The sequence below is a fragment of the Podarcis raffonei genome, chromosome 13 (genome assembly GCF_027172205.1).
Source record: "Podarcis raffonei isolate rPodRaf1 chromosome 13, rPodRaf1.pri, whole genome shotgun sequence".
Taxonomy (NCBI): Eukaryota; Metazoa; Chordata; class Lepidosauria; order Squamata; family Lacertidae; genus Podarcis; species Podarcis raffonei.
The window spans coordinates 21,750,372-21,768,661 of record NC_070614.1 but is presented as its reverse complement, the minus strand read 5'-3'; the positions used below and the strand labels follow the sequence as shown (position 1 = coordinate 21,768,661).

At 46.1% G+C, this 18,290-nt stretch overlaps 1 protein-coding gene across 5 annotated transcripts in view; it reads right to left on the bottom strand.

The window, feature by feature from the left end:
• Positions 1 to 18,290, bottom strand: part of CALCOCO2 (calcium binding and coiled-coil domain 2) — a 33,774-nt gene that overhangs the window by 10,153 nt on the left and 5,331 nt on the right. For 4 of the 5 annotated variants that reach the window (XM_053360506.1, XM_053360507.1, XM_053360508.1 and 1 more), the window contains exons 2-7: positions 7,525 to 7,724; positions 6,485 to 6,587; positions 6,170 to 6,303; positions 3,551 to 3,676; positions 1,214 to 1,372; positions 879 to 1,006 (exon numbers count right to left, since the gene is read on the bottom strand). In XM_053360506.1, coding sequence (XP_053216481.1) covers positions 879 to 1,006; positions 1,214 to 1,372; positions 3,551 to 3,676; positions 6,170 to 6,303; positions 6,485 to 6,587; positions 7,525 to 7,724 — 850 coding nt within the window. Of the gene's footprint in view, positions 1 to 878; positions 1,007 to 1,213; positions 1,373 to 3,550; positions 3,677 to 6,169; positions 6,304 to 6,484; positions 6,588 to 7,524; positions 7,725 to 14,193; positions 14,311 to 18,290 lie in introns of those variants that run through there. The other variant, XM_053360511.1, reaches the window with a different exon arrangement.

Genomic DNA, 18,290 nt, shown 5'->3' with positions numbered 1-18,290 from the left:
GCTTTCAAGACCCTGCAGAGGAGTCAGTGTCCCTGCTTTGTGACTCATACTTGGCATTACAAGAGAGGTTGCACAGCCTGAATTTTGGCTACCCTCCTGCTACTCTCCTTACACAGAAACATGAGATTCTGTGGAGCCTGAATGGCTTCCAGTTGCTCATTTTGCTATGTCAACCAAAGGAACATCAAGCACAGGGATGATAATTCTAATTCTAAATCATCCCCTCTATATCCAGCATTCAGGCCTTGGGTGCCATTGCTTCCCTAGCCAAAACAGCCTCTGCAAGAGAGAGGTATCAGCACCTTGGGGATAATCTCAAGCTTTGCAGAATGAGATCTGAGCATGCTCAGCAGACACAGTATGCGAACTGTTGGGCAGGGTGGGTGGGAAAATGGTATGTCTGCTATCCTGAACATCAGCATTCCAAAATGAAATATTGTTACAGGTTCCACTTGTTAAGAGCTCTAGACTCTCCTCAAGCCCCATTCTCCTCCCCTCATTCACCATCTGGCTTAACTTCTTAGTCCCCATGCATTGTTGTAACTAAGCCTAAGTATGCATCTTACTATATAATAAAATGTTAAGACTGTTGACACCAATAGGCAGCTAAAACATCAAGCCCTGCTTACTCCCAAATCCATACCCCCACCCAGTCACACTGAACTTAGGGGTCTCCATAAAGGCAGTGACTCCATAAAATGCAATGAATCTTGATGGTGTTATGCAGACAAACAAATCAGTAATAAAATTACTAGCAGTTGGTTTGCTAATGTTAAGGAACAGCTGGGGCCAGGAAAAAAAACTCTTTTGGATTTTGGAACTGCAAGACTATTGCCATTTAAGCCAACAAACTACATGAGAAGAATAAGTGCACTCACTGGAACAGCTCTTCGTCGGTGGAGCTGTTCTGTGTTTCCAGAGCTGCAAACTTCTGTTTGAGAATATTCACTTCTACCTCGAGATTCTCCTTGCTGCTCCTTAAAGTATCCAAGTTCCTCTGCAGATCCTGAAGAGTCAGAGACAGGAAGGTAAAACTGGAGAATCGGAATCACCCATTTGCTCTCAAGTGTCATAGGAAAACCAAATGTACTTAGCATTTACAAAGATGCAAATATACAATTCAAAACTTAAAGCTCATCTCCTCAAGATTCAAATGCTGCCTGCCACCCCCATTGATGATTACCTTCTACTCAACCGGCCTCTATATTTTTACCTCCTTTTCCTTTTGCAGTTTGATACTGTTTTCTGTAACTGCCGCCAACTCCGTCTGAGCAGAGGCCATCTGTAAAGCCTGGAGGTCTTGAGCTCTCTGGAGCTCCATGGTCCCAGTCTGCAACAAATGGACTTTATCTTCAAGCTCCTTTGCTTTTTCCTGGACACACAAACACAGGTTGGGGAGGTGAGAACAGCGACTGTAAAATCTAAGGCTGGAGTTTAAATATTTATATGGATACAACTGCAGCTTGAAGGATTCCTTGAACCAAGGAATGAAGAAAGCTCCTGCTTTTTCCAAAAACACTTGGGACCAAGCTACACCTGACGTTAACTTCATCTTTGCAACTAACCATGCTTTATTATTATTTTATAAAAAGGGAAATTGCATCATCTGGTGGGTGGCGGTGGTGGAAAGAAGTGATTATAAGCAAGATAAAGAGCAGGCATGTGGGGGGAATTTAACCGTCTCCCCCTTCGCCGCTATGACAAGGAAAATCTCTCATCTGAATCTACTATCTACATGGGATATCTGTGTGGCAACAGAGGTTTTCCTCTGAAGCATATACCTGTTACAGAGGAGAAAAGGGTTACATTCTCCCTCCATGCCTGCTCTGATCCCACTAGTTACCACTGCACCAAGATGGTGCAATTTGCAACTCTAAAAAACTTGCAGGACTAGATGCAAAGAAGAAATTAGCTTCATGTGTTGATTGCACCTTCTTCTTCCCCATCCTCATGTGCGTCAACATGAGCAAACGCCTTTGCTTTCTCACCAGCTTCTTGTAAGTTCTGCATCTTTTGGGTTATATCCTGCTAAGTTATATTCAAAAAAGACCTACTGAAATCAGTGAAATTCGATTTGAGGGGCCACAGGTCCTCCATCTTCGGTCTACACTGACTGGCCGTGGTTTTGCAGGTTTCTCAGGCAGGACTATTTCCTAGTCTAGGGATTGAACCTGAGACCTTTTATGTGCAAAACATTTTTTCCTTTCCACTCGGTCCCTGCCAAAATTACTTCTGATGCACTAAGTAATCAGGATTAACCATACACATTTATCAAAATGTATTCCTACTTTGGAGTGTGGGAAGAGCTTCAACTGGTGCAGTAGCCTTACAATATACCGAAGAACCCACAAAGGGAAGAAACCATATAAATGCATGGAATGGGGAAAGAGCTTTAGCTGGAGTAGCAAACTTAGGGTTTAATCACACTTATGTTTTGCCCTGCTCTTTCCAGGCACAGGCCGGCACTTTAAAGCTCCGTGTCTGAGTGCTCTTTTTTTGTGTGTGTGCCCGTGAAAACCCACTCTTTAAAGCTAAAATGCAAAAAAAGGGCAATTCAGGGTTTCTACGGATTGCAGTTTGCTCCAATTCCGCTTTAAAGAGTGGGTTTATGAGGGGAAAGCTCCAGGGCAAAAAGAAGAGCATGCAACAGAGAGCTTTAAAGTGCGCCTGGAAAGTATGGAGGAAAGGTAAGAGTGGGTAAGTCCTTACTTTACATTGCAAAAACGCACACACCGGAGAAGCCATTAAAATGCATGCAGTGTGGGAAAAGCTTTAAGGAGAAAAGCAGCCTCAGCTTACATCTACAAATACGCACGGCAGCACAAACCATTTAAACACATGCTGTGTGGAAAGAACTTCAGTGTTAGCCTTACTTTGCAACTTCATACTAGACCACTGGTGGAACTTAGGTGGGCCAATGCAAATTTATTTACTTATTAAATTTATATAACTCCCTTCATCAAAAGATCTCAGGGCGGTTCACAGAACACTTAGCAATGCATCATTTAGTATTTACTTTTAACTACTGATTTTATGCATTGTGCTTTTTTAAAAAAAGTTGTTTTTAAATCTTGCCTTTCAGCGACCATTTTAATGTATATTTTATGCTCTTTGTAAACCACTTAAGAGGTTGTAATTACCATTCAGTGGTATACAAATGTTGTTAAAATAAATCTGCAAGTCCTTTATAGCTGCGGCAGTTTCTGCGGAGACTGACTTGCACTTATAAACATAATTCTATGGGAAGGAAGTCTATATAGTGTTATTTGATCCATGCAGAGACCCCAGGCTCAGGGACTGAGTGTGGCCCTCCAGAACACTCCATCTGGCCCTTGAAATTCTCCCCAGGCCACACCCCTCTCTTGCCCTGCTTCACAGCCTCCTTGCCTGGCTGGAATGTGTCCTTGAACTCTGATAATGGTGTCTTACTTACTGAATGGAAGAAAGGGAAAGGAAAGCAGCCCAGGGGTCAAACATAAAATTTATATTAATTGCCCCGCCTACCAATGGCACCCATGCCCTAGTATATTTGTGTGTGTGTGTGTCCTACCTCTGCTGCCTTGAGTTTCTCCTGCAGGTCTTCATTCTGGTTCCGAAGGCTTTTAAGGTTTTCCTTCAGTGTCTGGTTTTCCTGAAGCAAAGTTGTGTTTTGCTGCTCGATCTCCTCCACTTCTCCCTGGAAGAGCAAAAGGGAAAAAAGAATGCAGGGTTTTTTTTAGCAAGGTGTTCTGGGAAGAAGAAGAAGAAGAAGGAAGAAGAGAGACCGGAATCCATCTTGGGCAGGCTGGCTGAAGGCTGGCTGCACTGCTGTGGGAGACAAGTCGCTCTTGAAATAACCATGCTGTAAGATCTGGACTCCCTCCATGCAGACTGAAGGTGTAAATAGGCGAATAAACCATATTTCTTAAAGCTACAACCGTCTCCACCATGTCTCAATTCTCCAAAGGAACACAGACGCTGGGTGAGGGCCTGGAACCCCTGGGGCTCTTGCTATTGCTCAGCAGAGAGTGGGGGTGGCACCCAACTTTTGTAACATTGCTCATCAACAGGCAGCACTTGGGCATCCTGGTCGCAGCTTTCCCCACTATTGTGCGCAAATGTCATGCAAAAGCCGTATTTTCTTTGCGTCTTTTGTTGGGGATGCATATGTAGCCACCCATACCCAACTCTGCGGCTAAAATATCAGCACAGCAAAGGCAAGTGGACCATAGCCAGGTTTAATTTCTTTCTCCCTTTTTGTTTTTTAAGGAGGTCGACAGATGAAGCGGCACATGCCTCTGGACATCAGTCTCGGGCAAGTCAGCGTGTGACATAAGGAGGACTGAAAAAGGACCCTCCTGAGATCACAGCTGCTCACGGTGTCAAATGCTTTCATTAAGTCAAGGCACTTGACACTGTGAGCAGATGTGCTCTCTGGGGGCTCCCTTCTTAAAACTTGGCCGACTTGGAAGAGGATGTGTCAGCAGAATTTGATCTTCTCCACAATCCGAAACGTTGGGAAACTTTGTTGCTTTTGACTCTACCCCCTTCAGCCCAAAGGTTTTTTTTGGGGGGGGCTGTGTACACACCATACATTCAAAGCATATAGCTTTCCCCTCAAGGATCCTGAGAACTGTAGTTTGTTAAGGGTGCTAGGAATTGTAGTTCTTTGGAAGGGGGAACTGGAGCAACCCAGGATTCTTTGCGGGCCACGGAATGCTTTCAATGTATGATGCGTACGCTGCCTTGGCTTCTTAAATGCCTCCGTATTTCCCCATTCTGGCAGGGAAACCCCCTACCTGAAAAAGCACCTCTCTTGCAGAACCATCTCTCCCTGTTTCTCCCGATCCCTCTTCTTCCACAAAGGTAAAGAGGTAAAGGTATTCCTGACTGTTGGGTCCAGTCACGGACGACTCTGGGGTTGCGGCGTTCATCTCGCTTTACTGGCTGAGGGAGCTGGCGTACAGCTTCCAGGTCATGTGGCCAGCATGACTAAGCCACTTCTGGTGAACCAGAGCAGCGCAGGGAAACGCCGTTTACCTTCCCGCTGGAGCGGTACTTATTTATCTACTTGCACTTTGATGTGCTTTCGAACTACTAGGTTGGCAGGAGCAGGGACCGAGCAACGGGAGCTCACCCCGTCACGGGGATTTGAACTGCCGACCTTCCGATCGGCAAGCCCAGGCTCAGTGGTTTAGACCACAGCGCCACCCGCATCCCTTTCTTCCACAAAACGTTTACCTTAATCCAGGTGTGCCCAAACTTTTTTCAAAGAGGGCCAGATTTGATGAAGTGAACATGCGTGAGGGCCGACCAAAGTAGTTGAGCTTTTTTTTAAGGCTTTGAATTGTTGACCTTTATTTTGGATATTAACCGGGAAGGAGCTGCCTGTGGAGGCCAGATTAAACAAAAAAACAGGCTGGATTAGGCCCCCCAAACAGACTTTGGACATACCTGCCTTAATACCTTGGTGCCTTATCCAAAACAAAGCCTAGGTACACAATAGCCACATTTATGACTAATCAAACCCCCTCTCCCCATTTGTCCTCTTCAAAGACTGTAACCTCCTTGGGGCAGGGCCCCTTTTTTTGCTCATGTGTATTTTTCAAGTGCCACCTATCATTCTGCTTCCTTCTAGGAAAGGAAAACATTCACACACATACACAATTTAATTTCTTGCGTCTCAAGTACAGAGGAAAAAAGAACAATTGCAGGAGAGTACAGAGGCAGAGCAGGATTGCATTTCCATATGGCTTCTCTTCTTGGCTGCTTCGCTGCCTTTTAAAGCAGCGCTGGAGATTGACTCGTCTGCATTAACTACTCACACATAAAACATAAAAAGCAAAAAGCCCCCAGAGAGGTTGGGGCTTCAGCCTGGGATCCTCTACGTACAAAGCACTGTGCTTTTATCACATATAGGAACTCATAGAAATAGTCACTAGAGGTTACTGCAAGGGCACAGATCTCACCTATAGGATAGCATGGCGCACTCCCTTCCCCGCTCTGAAAATTAGCCTACTGCACGATGCAGTGTGAGCCACATGCAGTGTACAGGCATCCTGTTCAGACTATACATGGTGACAAAGGCAGAAGAAGGGAACAAACAAGGAGCCATAATGGATTGGCAGAGGCTTGGGAAAGTCGCAAATGAGCCACTACATAGCGCAGGGCACAAACGAAGGAAGCAAACCTGCGTGGTAACCACCAACATGTCATCCTCGGTCTCTGCACGGAACTGGAAGGGGACGCTGGCTCCACGGACAAGGCCATCCTGGTCCACGTAACAAAACTGGTAATATTCATCATCCTTTGGCAGGTAGTAGGCTGAAAGAACAAAAAAAGCCACATGTCATTTTTAGCTCCTTCAAGCATGCAAAGCTAACATAGGAAGTTGACTTCTACCTGGTCAGACTTATTGCACTGAAGTTTATTCATTTTTTAGCATGCAGACAATGTCTATTTCAAGAAATAACACAACCCAACTCCTTCCCTTTCTGACACGGACCTTTAAAGAGCACCTCCTGAAGTTCGTCGTCGCTACTGTCGGGGTTCCTTGGCAATGGCGCCCACACAAACGTGAAGTATTCACGAGCAGTCTTCCACCCCACCTGCAACATCAAAATATTTGAGTGGGATCCTTCAACAAACCGAGAAGCAGGCCAGGAGTAGTGACAGTTTAACAAGCTGTCCTCTTTGTGCTCTAATCCAGTGCACTAAAAGCAGCCTGTTCTAAAACAAGGGACATATTTACACAGCAGGTTTACACAATAGCGTAGCTAGGGGGCAGCGCACCCCAGCGGCACTTATCTATGGGGGCAGCCTGCTGGAGCCCAAGGTGGCACAAAAGTCCAGGTGCCCCATGTGCTCCTTAAAGCAGCATGGCTCAGGGTGCTAGCCGCTGGGTTTACAGCACAAATATATCATGTGTCCACACAGAAGAAGAAAGTCCAACTAAAGATTTTAAGGACATCATCCTTAAACCAGTTTATTAACAACAACAACAATTTCTCTCTCACTTTGTTGGGATCTCAAACAAAAGAATTCACAGCACCCCCAGCAGATTATAATTCCCAGGATTGCTTGGGTGAAACAGTAACAGTGAAAATGGTACAAAGCTGGTATTTGTAGTATACAAACACTTGCAAAGTTATGCACACTTGGCTCCAACAAATGCATCATTCTGCTTCCCTCTAGAAAAGGAAAACATTCACACACAGACACAATTTAATTTCTTAATAGCACTTAAAGGTTTTTAATGCTTTTTAAGGAAAAAAGTGCATATGCTACCATCCAAGATCTAAGTTCTCCCAGTGTAGAATACCTTCCTGATAACCTCACCCTGCCTCAGCCAATCAGCTATTATCTCGCCTCCTTCCCCACTCTGACAAACCCCTCAGCTTTCTGGAAGAACTCTGTCCAGAGAACAGTATCTCCTCTGAAGCTTTATAACCCTGCTTTGACTGCTGTGTTATAAAGCAAGAGATTGCAATTTATCATAAGCCAGTTCCAATGTCCACGGTGCGCTGCAAATGACAGCAGACTTACCCTGAATATGCCCACCCAGTCCTTCCGGCGTGGGGTGATGTGCCGAGAAATGTTGTAATGGCAAGTTATATCTGCTCCAGGAACATAGTATTTGTCTATGTCTGTGAAGATGACCTGATTGAAGGCCCGGCAGTCTAGCAGGACGGCAGAAGTGGGAGGTTCCTCCGAATTGTTACATAATGCAGCTTCCATCCTGGATTCTGTAAAAAGGACAATGATGGGAAAACAGAAATGGAAAAAAAGAAAACAGAAAAGAAAACCAAGGGCAGTTAAAAACAACCACAGCTAATTTTGACCTCAGGATGTCATCTCAATTGTATCTTAACAACAAGATATTCACGGCACTGGAGGAATTTTGCCCAATAAAACATTGCTGGCATTGAACACAGGAGCAAAGGAAAGGTTACAGGGCAGGGAAAGGGAATGTTAACCCTACAGTAGGAAAAACACCATTGCCCAAAGCCCATCCTTTTTCTTGTAAGGGACCAAATACACATTTGCATGTGGATCCCCAGCTTTGTTGAAATAAATAACAACAACAACAATAGTAGTAGTAGTTTGGGGAGGGAGAAAGGAATTTTGTTGGAGAAACAAAGAGGGGAGGCGGTGTGCTATCCCTTTCCCACCCACCTCTCTGCTAATAATAATAATAATAATAATAATAATAATAATAATAAAATTATTTATATCCCGCCCTCCCCAGCCGAAGCTGGGCTCAGGGCGGCTAACAACAATCAAAATAGTCCAACATTCTAAAAACATTCATTATAAAATAAATTAAAATCAAATTACCTTTCCATCAGCTCTCTCTGTGGGATGTATGTATCTCTTCCGGCGTATGTGTTTGATAAAAAGGTAAAGGACCCCTGGGCTGTTACACCCAGTCAAAGACAACTATGGGGTTGCAGCGCTCATCTCGCTTTCAGGCCGAGGGAGCCGGCGTTTGTCCACAGACAGCTTTCCGGGTCATGTGGCCAGCAGGACTAAACCGCTTCTGGCAGAACAGAAGACTGTGACGGAAACTAGAGTGCATGGAAACGCCATTTACCTTCCCGTCACAGCGGTGTGTTTGGAACCTCACACAGCTGGGATGTGCGTGTATGAAGCACGGTGACAAAGACTGAGCTACAAATCAATGACTGCCTTGTTTTATACCAGGCCTCTGTAATGACGTCACATGAGGGCCACATTCACACCATACATTTAAAGCACTAGGGTACCACTGTAAACATTCAGGGCTTCCCCCAAAGAATTCTGGGGGCTGTGGTTTGCTAAGGGTGCTGAGACCTGTGCAGAGCTTGTCTGAGGAATGGGGCGGAAGTCCCTGGTTGTCTAGGAGGCACGTGGCATTCTTGGCATGACAGCCAAGTTGGGACGTGGGTGGCGCTGTGGTCTAAACCACTGAGCCTCTTGAGCTTGACGATCAGAAAGTTGGCGGTTCAAATCCCCGCAACAGGGTGAGCTCCCCTTGCTCTGTCCCAGCTCCTGCCAACCTAGCAGTTCAAAAGCATGCCAGTGCAAGTAGATAAATGGGTACCGCTGTGGCGGGAAGGTAAATGGTGTTTCCGTGCGCTTTGGTTTCCGTCACAGTGTCCCGTTGCACCAGAAGTGGTTTAGTCACATGACCCGGAAAGTTGTCTGTGGACAAACGCTGGCTCCCTCGGCCTGAAAGCAAGATGAGCGCCACAACCCCATAGTCGCCTTTGACTGGACTTTTTTTTTACCCAGCTGCCCCTTGCCCTACATGGGCCTGGGAACTACAATTTCCAGAGTTCCCTGGGAAGAGTGATTGTTTGTTAAGCCACTCTGGGAATTGTGGTTCTGTGAGGGAAACAGGGGGTCTCCTAAATACAGTTCCATCCTCAGCAACTCGCTTGGGCTGCCTGCCAACCGCCTGCCGGCTGCTTTCTGTCACCACACTGCAGTTGGCATGGCCGTCTACTGGTGGCCACATGAACTTCAGTGTGACCACAGTTTTTCTCACAGAAATGTAGTGCACGTGAGCGCACTTCTTTTCTTATTGTTATTCTCTTCCTCCACAGATCAGACTGAAGGCTCATATTTGAGCGTAGCTGTCCGCATTCCCGACAAGTCTCACATGCACGCGACACATTTCTGGGGTCTGGCAGTACCAACATGGGAACTGCCCTCATGACTCACCAGACCCATGTACATTTCATTCACATGTTACTGGAGCAGGATTGGGTGTGGAGCAGGATTGGATGAAACAGCAATATAGCCACATGAATTGGCCTTAAGTTTCTTTTATAGTTAAAGATGGAAAGACAGATAGTAGTAACATGTCGGGCAAAGGCAAACATGAGCATGCCAACTTGGTTATTTCATGATGTCATTTGCTGACCTGAGCAAACAGGGCAAGCCCATGGACAAACAATAAATTAAATAAGGTTATCTATAATGGGCACCAGTGTACTCTCCAAAGTCCAACTTGTTGAATAGTGAGGTGTTCTATGGAAATGGTTATTACCACAAGACCAGGTGAAACAGTCTCCTCAGGTAGCAGAGTTTAAGCATTATTATAGCGGTGATGTGGGACAAGTAAATTTGTCCCACAGTGAATAATCCACTGGGGATATCTTCATCTGGACTCCCAGAGGAGAATTATCCTGGTGGGTTACAACCTATTCTTCCTTTACACTAATTGAAATCTTCAGTTCCCCAAACACCACTAATTGTTTGTCTAAAATAGTATCACAGACAACAAGGCGCATATTCAAGGGAACCCCCAAAATTTGCAGAAGTACAAAGAAACCCACACAAATCATTCTGGGGAGGGGGGAGCAGGGGAATCAAAAGGAGCCAAATTACCCCTGAACAGCCCAATGAGGACTGATTGAATATGCTCAAGAGGGCACCAAATGCTGAAGCGTCAGGAGTGGGGGAATTGGAAAACCAAATGGAACAGAGTTTCTAAGAAGAAGACACAGCTGATTGCTACTGTTAAATGCTCTACACAGCAACATTATGATGCAGGCCCTATTTCCCCCCTCTATTTTCTGACTTCAGGGCCAATGTTTATTTAGCCAAAATGGCACCACCCATGCGCTGTGGGGAGGCTTTCCTCCTCTAAGCAGCCTCCGCTCCAAAGAGGGGGGATTTTTGAAAGTGCAAATCAGGCCCAGTTGATAGCTGAGCCATAATTTCAAAGGTCCCCCCTCTCCTCACACCCAATAAATGTTTTGTTACACTTGCAGACCTTCCTACGAAAGCTTATACCAAGAACAAACCTAGTTGGTTTCTAAGGTGCTACTGGACAATTTTTTATATATATTTCGACTGCAAAAGACCAACACGGCTACCTACCTGAATCTAGACCTTCCTTGTGTTACTTAGCAGAAAGGGGCCGTCTTTGGTGCACACCAGCTAAAATGCTGATTTAAGCCAGGGTAGCCAAGATGGGGCCTTCCAGGAGTTGTTGAACTACCAACTCCCATCATCCATGCTGGCTGGGGCACATGGGGGCTGGAGTCTACCATCATCTATAGCCTACCATGTTGACGACTTCTGTCCTGGGCCAATCCAAAATAAAATATTCTCTCTGGTGCTTCAGGAGCAACCTGATCAGGTCCTGGCCAGTCACCAGAGAGGAGGAGCTCTCTCCCCAGGAAAGCAGAAGCACGAGCTCCCTGGCTGATCCTCATAGCAGCGGAAGAGCAGCAAGACATGACCGCTCCAGATAACAGAGAGAGAGGGCATACAGGGTGAAGGAAATTGGTGGGGATGCCAGCAGCCAAATAGGCATGATCTGTTTTTGATGCTCCGCTTGCTGGCATCACAATCAAGCCATGCCGGTCTTGATGACACCGATATTTAAATACTTAAAAAGGGAGAGAGAAAGTGAGGGATTTCGGAACACTCACAGATCTCAAGTTGCACAGCACAGATCCATGCAAAAACGTTGCTTTTACTTTTAAATGTGGTGGGGATGTTTCTTAAGCTAATGTTTATGGAAAGAGAATACTGGAAGCTCTGAAGATTTCCAGATCTCTGTGATCACTTTCCCCACAGCTCCAACAAAGGCAACATTCCAGATAAGGCAACTTCATTAATCTTTTCAGAAATCTGTTCCATCTGCAGGTTCCCTGGTGTCTGGTGGTAGGATTTGGAGTTATTTATAGCAGAAATCTGAATAAACCGAGCCTGGAGGCGATATGCTTAGGGGACATTCTGTTCCACAAATCTGAGGATGAAGGGAAGTCCCCCATCTCAATTCGACGTGGCCTCAAGTTGTAAGGCTGCTCCTTTTCCCTGCACACCCTGGAAAAATCCCCTAATAAAAGTCACAGGCAGCTGTCGACAGAAGCAGGCCTATGAGGAAAACATCTCCTCACATAGCCCCACGGTGTGGCAGACCTTGGGTATCATCAAGGGCAGCAGAACAGCAGATGAACTGATTTGACCCACAGAGGACAACTCAGGGGACGTTCTCCTCCACAAGCTCTGCTGAAATTAACCCAGGATGTGATAAGAGTGCAGTAGTCCTGTTGCACAATTCCATTTCATTACAGTAGGAGTTGTGCTACTGGATTGCATCTTCATGTAGATATGTGTGCAAGGGTAACGTGTGGAGGGGAAAACAGCACTGACGGCCTCTTCACATCTTTAGAACTTCTGCTTCCTCACCCTAAGGGAGGAGTAGACAATGTAGTGCCCTCTAGTTGTCGAATTCCAACTCCCATCAGCCCCAGCCAGCATGGCCAATGGCCAAGGATAATGGGAATTGTATTCCAATGTCTGGAAGGCACCATGTTGGCTACCCTTCCCTGAAGAAAAACTGCCTCCATGTGCAGCTCTTAAGTCAAGGCAAGGCTGTAAGCCATGGGTAGGCAAACTAAGGCCTGGGGGCTGGATCCGGCCCAATCGCCTTCTAAATCCGGCCCACAGATGGTCCGGGAATCAGTGTGCTTTTACATGAGTAGAATGTGTCCTTTTACAGTGGTACCTCAGGTTATAAACACTTCAGGTTACAGTCACTTCAGGTTAGACTCCACTAACCCAGAAATAGTACCTTGGGTTAAGAACTTTACCTCAGGATGAGGACAGAAATCGCGTGCCGGCGGCATGGCGGAAGTGGGAGGCCCCATTGGCTAAAGTGGTACCTCAGGTTAAGAAGGGTTTCAGGTTAAGAACGGACCTCCAGAACAAATTAAGTTCGTAACTGGAGGTACCACTGTATTTAAAATGCATCTCTGGGTTATCTTTGGAGCCTGCCTGGTGTTTTTACATGAGTAGAATGTGTGCTTCTATTTAAAATGCATCTCTGGGTTATTTGTGGGGCATAGGAATTTGTTCATTTCCCTTCAAAATATAGCCCGGCCCCCCATAAGGTCTGAGGGACAGTGGATCGGCCCCCTGCTGAAAAAGGTTGCTGACCCCAGCTAAGCCCTCCAGACATTGTTGGACTTCAGTCCCTGTCAGCCTGAGCCACCATGGCCAATGGCTAAGGATGATGGGAGTTGTAGACCAACGGTATCAAGAGGGCTACAGGTTTCCCACCGTTGCCTTAGGTTGTGGAAGGAAGGAAGGAAGGAAGGGAACAAAGAAGAAACCCCTGAGTTCTGGAAGACATGGTTTGCCAAAGAAGTCATTTCCTCAGCAAGGTTGTTGATGTTTCCTGTGCATTGCTCCTGTGCTCTAGTAAGCATTTGTTGGCTTAGCTAGGGGATCCAGCATGGTCTAACAAGTATAGAGGGTCAGGCTAGGACCTGGGAGACACAGGTTCAAATCCTGATCAACTACAAAACTCGCTGGGTTGAGTTGCTGCTTCTCAGCCTTACTTACTTCACAGGGTTGTTGAGAGGATAAAAATGAGGAGGCGTGGCATATACACTACCCTGAGCTCCAGGTAAAGGTAAAGGTAAAGGGACCCCTGACCATTAGGTCCAGTCGTGACCGACTCTGGGGTTGTAGCGCTCATCTCTCTTTATTGGCTGAGGGAGCCGGCGTACAGCTTCCGGGTCATGGGGCCAGCATGACTAAGCCACTTCTGGCGAACCAGAGCAGCGCACGGAAACGCCGTTTACCTTCCCGCCGGAGCGGTACCTATTTATCTACTTGACTTTGATGTGCTTTCGAAGTGCTAGGTTGGCAGGAGCAGGGACCGAGCAACAGGAGCTCACCCCGTCGCAGGGATTCGAACCGCTGACCTTCTGATCGGCAAGTCCTAGGCTCTGTGGTTTAACCCACAGCACCACCCGCGTCCCTAAGCTCCATGTAGTAAATAGATAATAAAAAGAGAAGCAGAACAAAATAGAAAAAGGAGACAAGATACAGCCCCCATCCTGCCCACACCTGTTTCTTGCTGAACAGCCTCTAGATCTCTTCCTTCTACTATCCCAGGACTTGAGAGCTCCCTGCAAGAGATATTCAGATGCGTAACATTCTTCTGTACAAAGCAAAGCCAGTCCTTCTTTATGCGCTGCTCATTTCCATCCTCTTCTGAATAGGCAAACTTTGAGATAAACAGAGCCAACAGCCAGCTCTGCCGTTTCCTGGAATTGAGAAAGCGTTTAACAGCACAGCCTGCCTAGAGCAGAACCACAATAGCCTGCAGCTTTCACTTTCCGTGTGTCACTGAGGAGCCGCACCCTATACGAGTTCCAGCAATTGTCTCTGCTGCACGGTTTAGGAGACACACCTGCCACCTACCTGTGCCATAAGGCCATCAAATGCCGAGTCCAAGTCAAGTGGCAGAGCTTGGCAGAAGACAGCTGCATACTTGTTTACTGCTCCAAGTGTGCCAAAACAGCAGAATGGCGGGCACAGAAATGAAGCCGGTGAAGCTTTCCCCATCCATGCCAGGAAAAGCTTCACTGAACAACTGCGCTTCAATATTTATAGAGCTACTGGGTGTTCAGTGAGGCAGAGAGATGCTGACTGACCGATCACTGAATGAGCTGCATGCCTGAGTGGGAATTTGAAACTGGGTCTCCCTGGTCCTAAACCAACACTTTACCTTCTAGCTCACACAAGTTATACTACTTGTTCGGGCTTCTCTTAAAGGCACAGGAGCAGATCCACTGAAATGCCATAGCGATCTTACTGTAGAACAGGCATCAGCCCTAGCTAACAGGACCAGTGGTCAGGGATGATGGGAATTGTAAATAATAATGTAAATAATAATACTGTAATAAGAATAAGAATTTATTTATACCTAGCCACTCTGGGCGGCTTCCAACAAAACATTAAAATACAATAACCTATTAAACATTAAAAGCTTCCCTAAACAGGGCTGCCTTCAGGTGTCTTCTAAAAGTTTGGTAGTTATTTTTCTCTTTGACATCTGGTGGGAGGGCGTGCCACAGGGCGGGTGCCACTACCGAGAAGGCCCTCTGCCTGGTTCCCTGTAACTTGGCTTCTCGCAGCGAGGGAACCACCAGAAGGCCCTTGGTGGAGACGCTCCTTCAGGTATACTGGACCGAGGCCATTTAGGGCTTTAAAGGTCAGCACCAACACTTTGAATTGTGCTTGGAAACGTACTGGGAGCCAGTGTAGGTCTTTCAAGACCGGTGTTATATGGTCTCGGCAGCCGCTCCCAGTCACCAGTCTAGCTGCTGCATTGTGGATTATTTGTGGTTTCTGGGTCACCTTCAAAGGTAGCCCCACATAGAGCGAAATTGCAGTAGTCCAAGCGAGAGATAACTAGAGCATGCACCACTCTGGCGAGACGGTCCGCGGGAAGGTAGGGTCTGAACCTGCGTACCAGATGGAGGGCCGAGTTTGGGGGTGCCTGCTGTAGAACAAAGCATGGATTGTGAAGTAGCTTTCATATACCCCGACAGCTGGAGGGCGGTCAATCCAGAACTAGCGTAGAGAAGCCAAAGCATCAGTTGCATATTGCTGTGCTGGCACATCAAAAGGCCACTCAAGGAATTCCAATCAATCAACTGCTTTGCAAAACCAAAAATTCAGACATCTGAATAATCTGAGCCAGCAAGGGACATGCTTGGAGGACATGCTGTTCCACCAATTTGGGATGCATGGAAAGTCCCCATCTCAATTCAACTTGGCCTCTAGTTGTCATGTTTCGCATTTTCCTGCACAACCAGAAGAAAATCCCCTACTAACAGTCCCAGGCAGCTGTGGGCACCAGCAGCCCTATGAGGATGACTTTTCATGTAGCCCCCTGGTGCAGCAGATTTTGGAGATCATCAAAGGCAGCAGAGTGGAAGACAGAGCAATCTGCCCCAGGGAGTACAATCCTGCAGAAGCCCTGCTAGAACCAGCAGTTAGAGGACTCAGCCTTGTAAATATGCCTGCAAAAATTATTAGCCTACAAGCCTGCTTTTATTACTAGCCTTCTAGTAAACTGCATCTCCATGTTGGTTGCAGAGGAAGGAAAGCCACCTTCTTCCATGGCCAGCATGGAAACATAGGCTGTTGGATTCCATTTATGGCTAGCAGGTGAATTGCCAAATATAAGGTTGGCTCCACCTATATCTAAAGCAACCTTGACAAGCATTTAAGAGCCCCCCTCTTCCTAAGTTTCCAACAGCTACCCTTTCAGTAGCTGATTTCATTGCCCGAGTATTCTTAGAATTCTCATTTTGAATGGTGTTTGGGGATTTATTTGGACGTTTGTCTATAGGTGGGGAAACAGAAACAAGTTCTTAGGCCAGCCAGGAAAAAGCCCAAATGCTCTCTTTTCCCAAGCTGCCAAGTGGGCTTCCCCACGCTTTGCCTGCGTGGCCTGCTGAAATAAAGCATGCTGATTGTTTTGGTCAACAGGATGTCATTGCCAACGAACGCAGGCCAAGGATGGAGGAACATGAAAGGGGGAAGGTAAACAAAGAGGTCTAGAAAGGTAATAAAGGCTATGAGAGAGACATGGTTTCAGTCTAGAAAGAATCCAGAGGATGCAAGTAGTTGGGGTGGGGGGGTGGGGAGGAGAGATCCACAACAGTGCAAGCTGAAAATATGTTTGCTCGTAGTGGTTAATAGCATCACTCCTAACTTGCAAGCATCTACAGTGGTCTTATTTAGCTACATTAGCATCAAGCCTTTATTATCATGCTCTATGGCATTCAAAAGTACTTCAAGCAATCCCAGCCACCCTTACAAAAAAAGATAGTACTTTCATATACATATTGCAGGTGTGCAATAAAAGAATAAAAGCTACGAGAGTGGCTTACCTAATACCACTTAGCTAACTCATGGAAGAGGTTAGATTTTAACCAGTGAATTTAACCACTACATTATAGGAAGTAACTTATGCAGTATATGAACGATCTATGAAAGTGCCGTAGCTTCATAATTGCTGAAATTGTAGGTGGAAAGAATGTGGAGGACAGAGACTTGCTTTGCTAAATATGAAAAATGTTTTAGGTAATCACGAGTTACACATCCTACTATACTGGCCGTTGGTCCTGTGTGTTCTGTGCTGACTAACAAGGAATCTCTGAGATCTCAGGCAGAGATCTGATATGTGGGATTAAGCCCAGGTCTTCACACACACACACACACACACACACACACACACACACAGGTATGTGCTGCTTCTGAATTCACAGCCCTCCTCATAATGCTTCATATATATTCTTGCAGTAAAACAACAGTACTGCAAGACAGGCAAGATTGAGGGTCGATGCTGACACATGGCAGTTTGCAACGTTTACAACGGAAAAGATATTTGACCCTGGACTTTCCAACTCATATGCTTATTCACTACGCCACACTGCGTCTTATACATTCTTGTTTCTGTTTCTGTTTCTTTTCAAGTTGCTTCCAGATTACCAGCTCCAGCACAACCAATGTACTGCTGCAGTAACACACCATCCCAATGCTTCTGTTGGGGGACATTATATATTTCCTGTGCTAGATGCCTAAACATTTTTTATAAGTGGGGGGACGAATGCTTCCCCAGAAAGCATTTCCTTTTAACTTTGCAACTTGAGGCTCGGCATGCAAGTTACACAAAGGCGATCACACACTGTTTAAACATGTCACAAGCTGTTCTGTAACGCGACAGAACCAACATGAATATTCCATTCCAAACGCCTAAACCATGTTGTGACTGTAATAATGTATTTAATGCCTTACAGCAGGGATAGGCAACGTGGTGCCTTTCAGATGTCAGGGAACACCACCGGCCCCAGCCAGCATGGCCAATGGCCAGAAATGATGGGAGTTATAGGGTACCACATTGCTACACCTGCAGTGGAGGCTGGATACCACTCATTGACAATTTAGATGTGAGGTCCAAGTGCATGCCCTTATTTCTTCTCACAGAACTGAACAGTGTGACATTCACTCTTATGGGGAAAAGAACGTTATGCTGGGCAGCCTGGGCCTCACGGAAAAAGGACTTCTAACACGGCTAAGATACTTACATGCCCTTCTTCATCACCCATCATAATGACAGATATTTTGCAGGTAACATTTTCCAACACTACCTCACTTTAATACAAACAATCTTGTTACCCCAACCCACAACTTCTTTTATCCTAAATAATTAGAATGGGAAGTAGAGGTAGAACACATGCTTGTACAGTGTGGATCTGTTCAGTGTCACTCAGAATAGTGACATGTTATTGTTGTAGGCTGAAGCACCCATCAGCCACTGTCAGGGCTGGTGAGGGTTGCAGTCCACAACATCTAGAAAAGAGCTTTCCAAACTGTGTGTCGCGACACGTTAGCGTATCGGCTGCAGTGTGTAGGTGTGTTGCGCAAACGCTCCCCACGCTTCTCAAAGGACTGGAAAGGGCTTAGTTTAACCTCCGGCTTGCGAGTAAAACTGAATTAGTGCA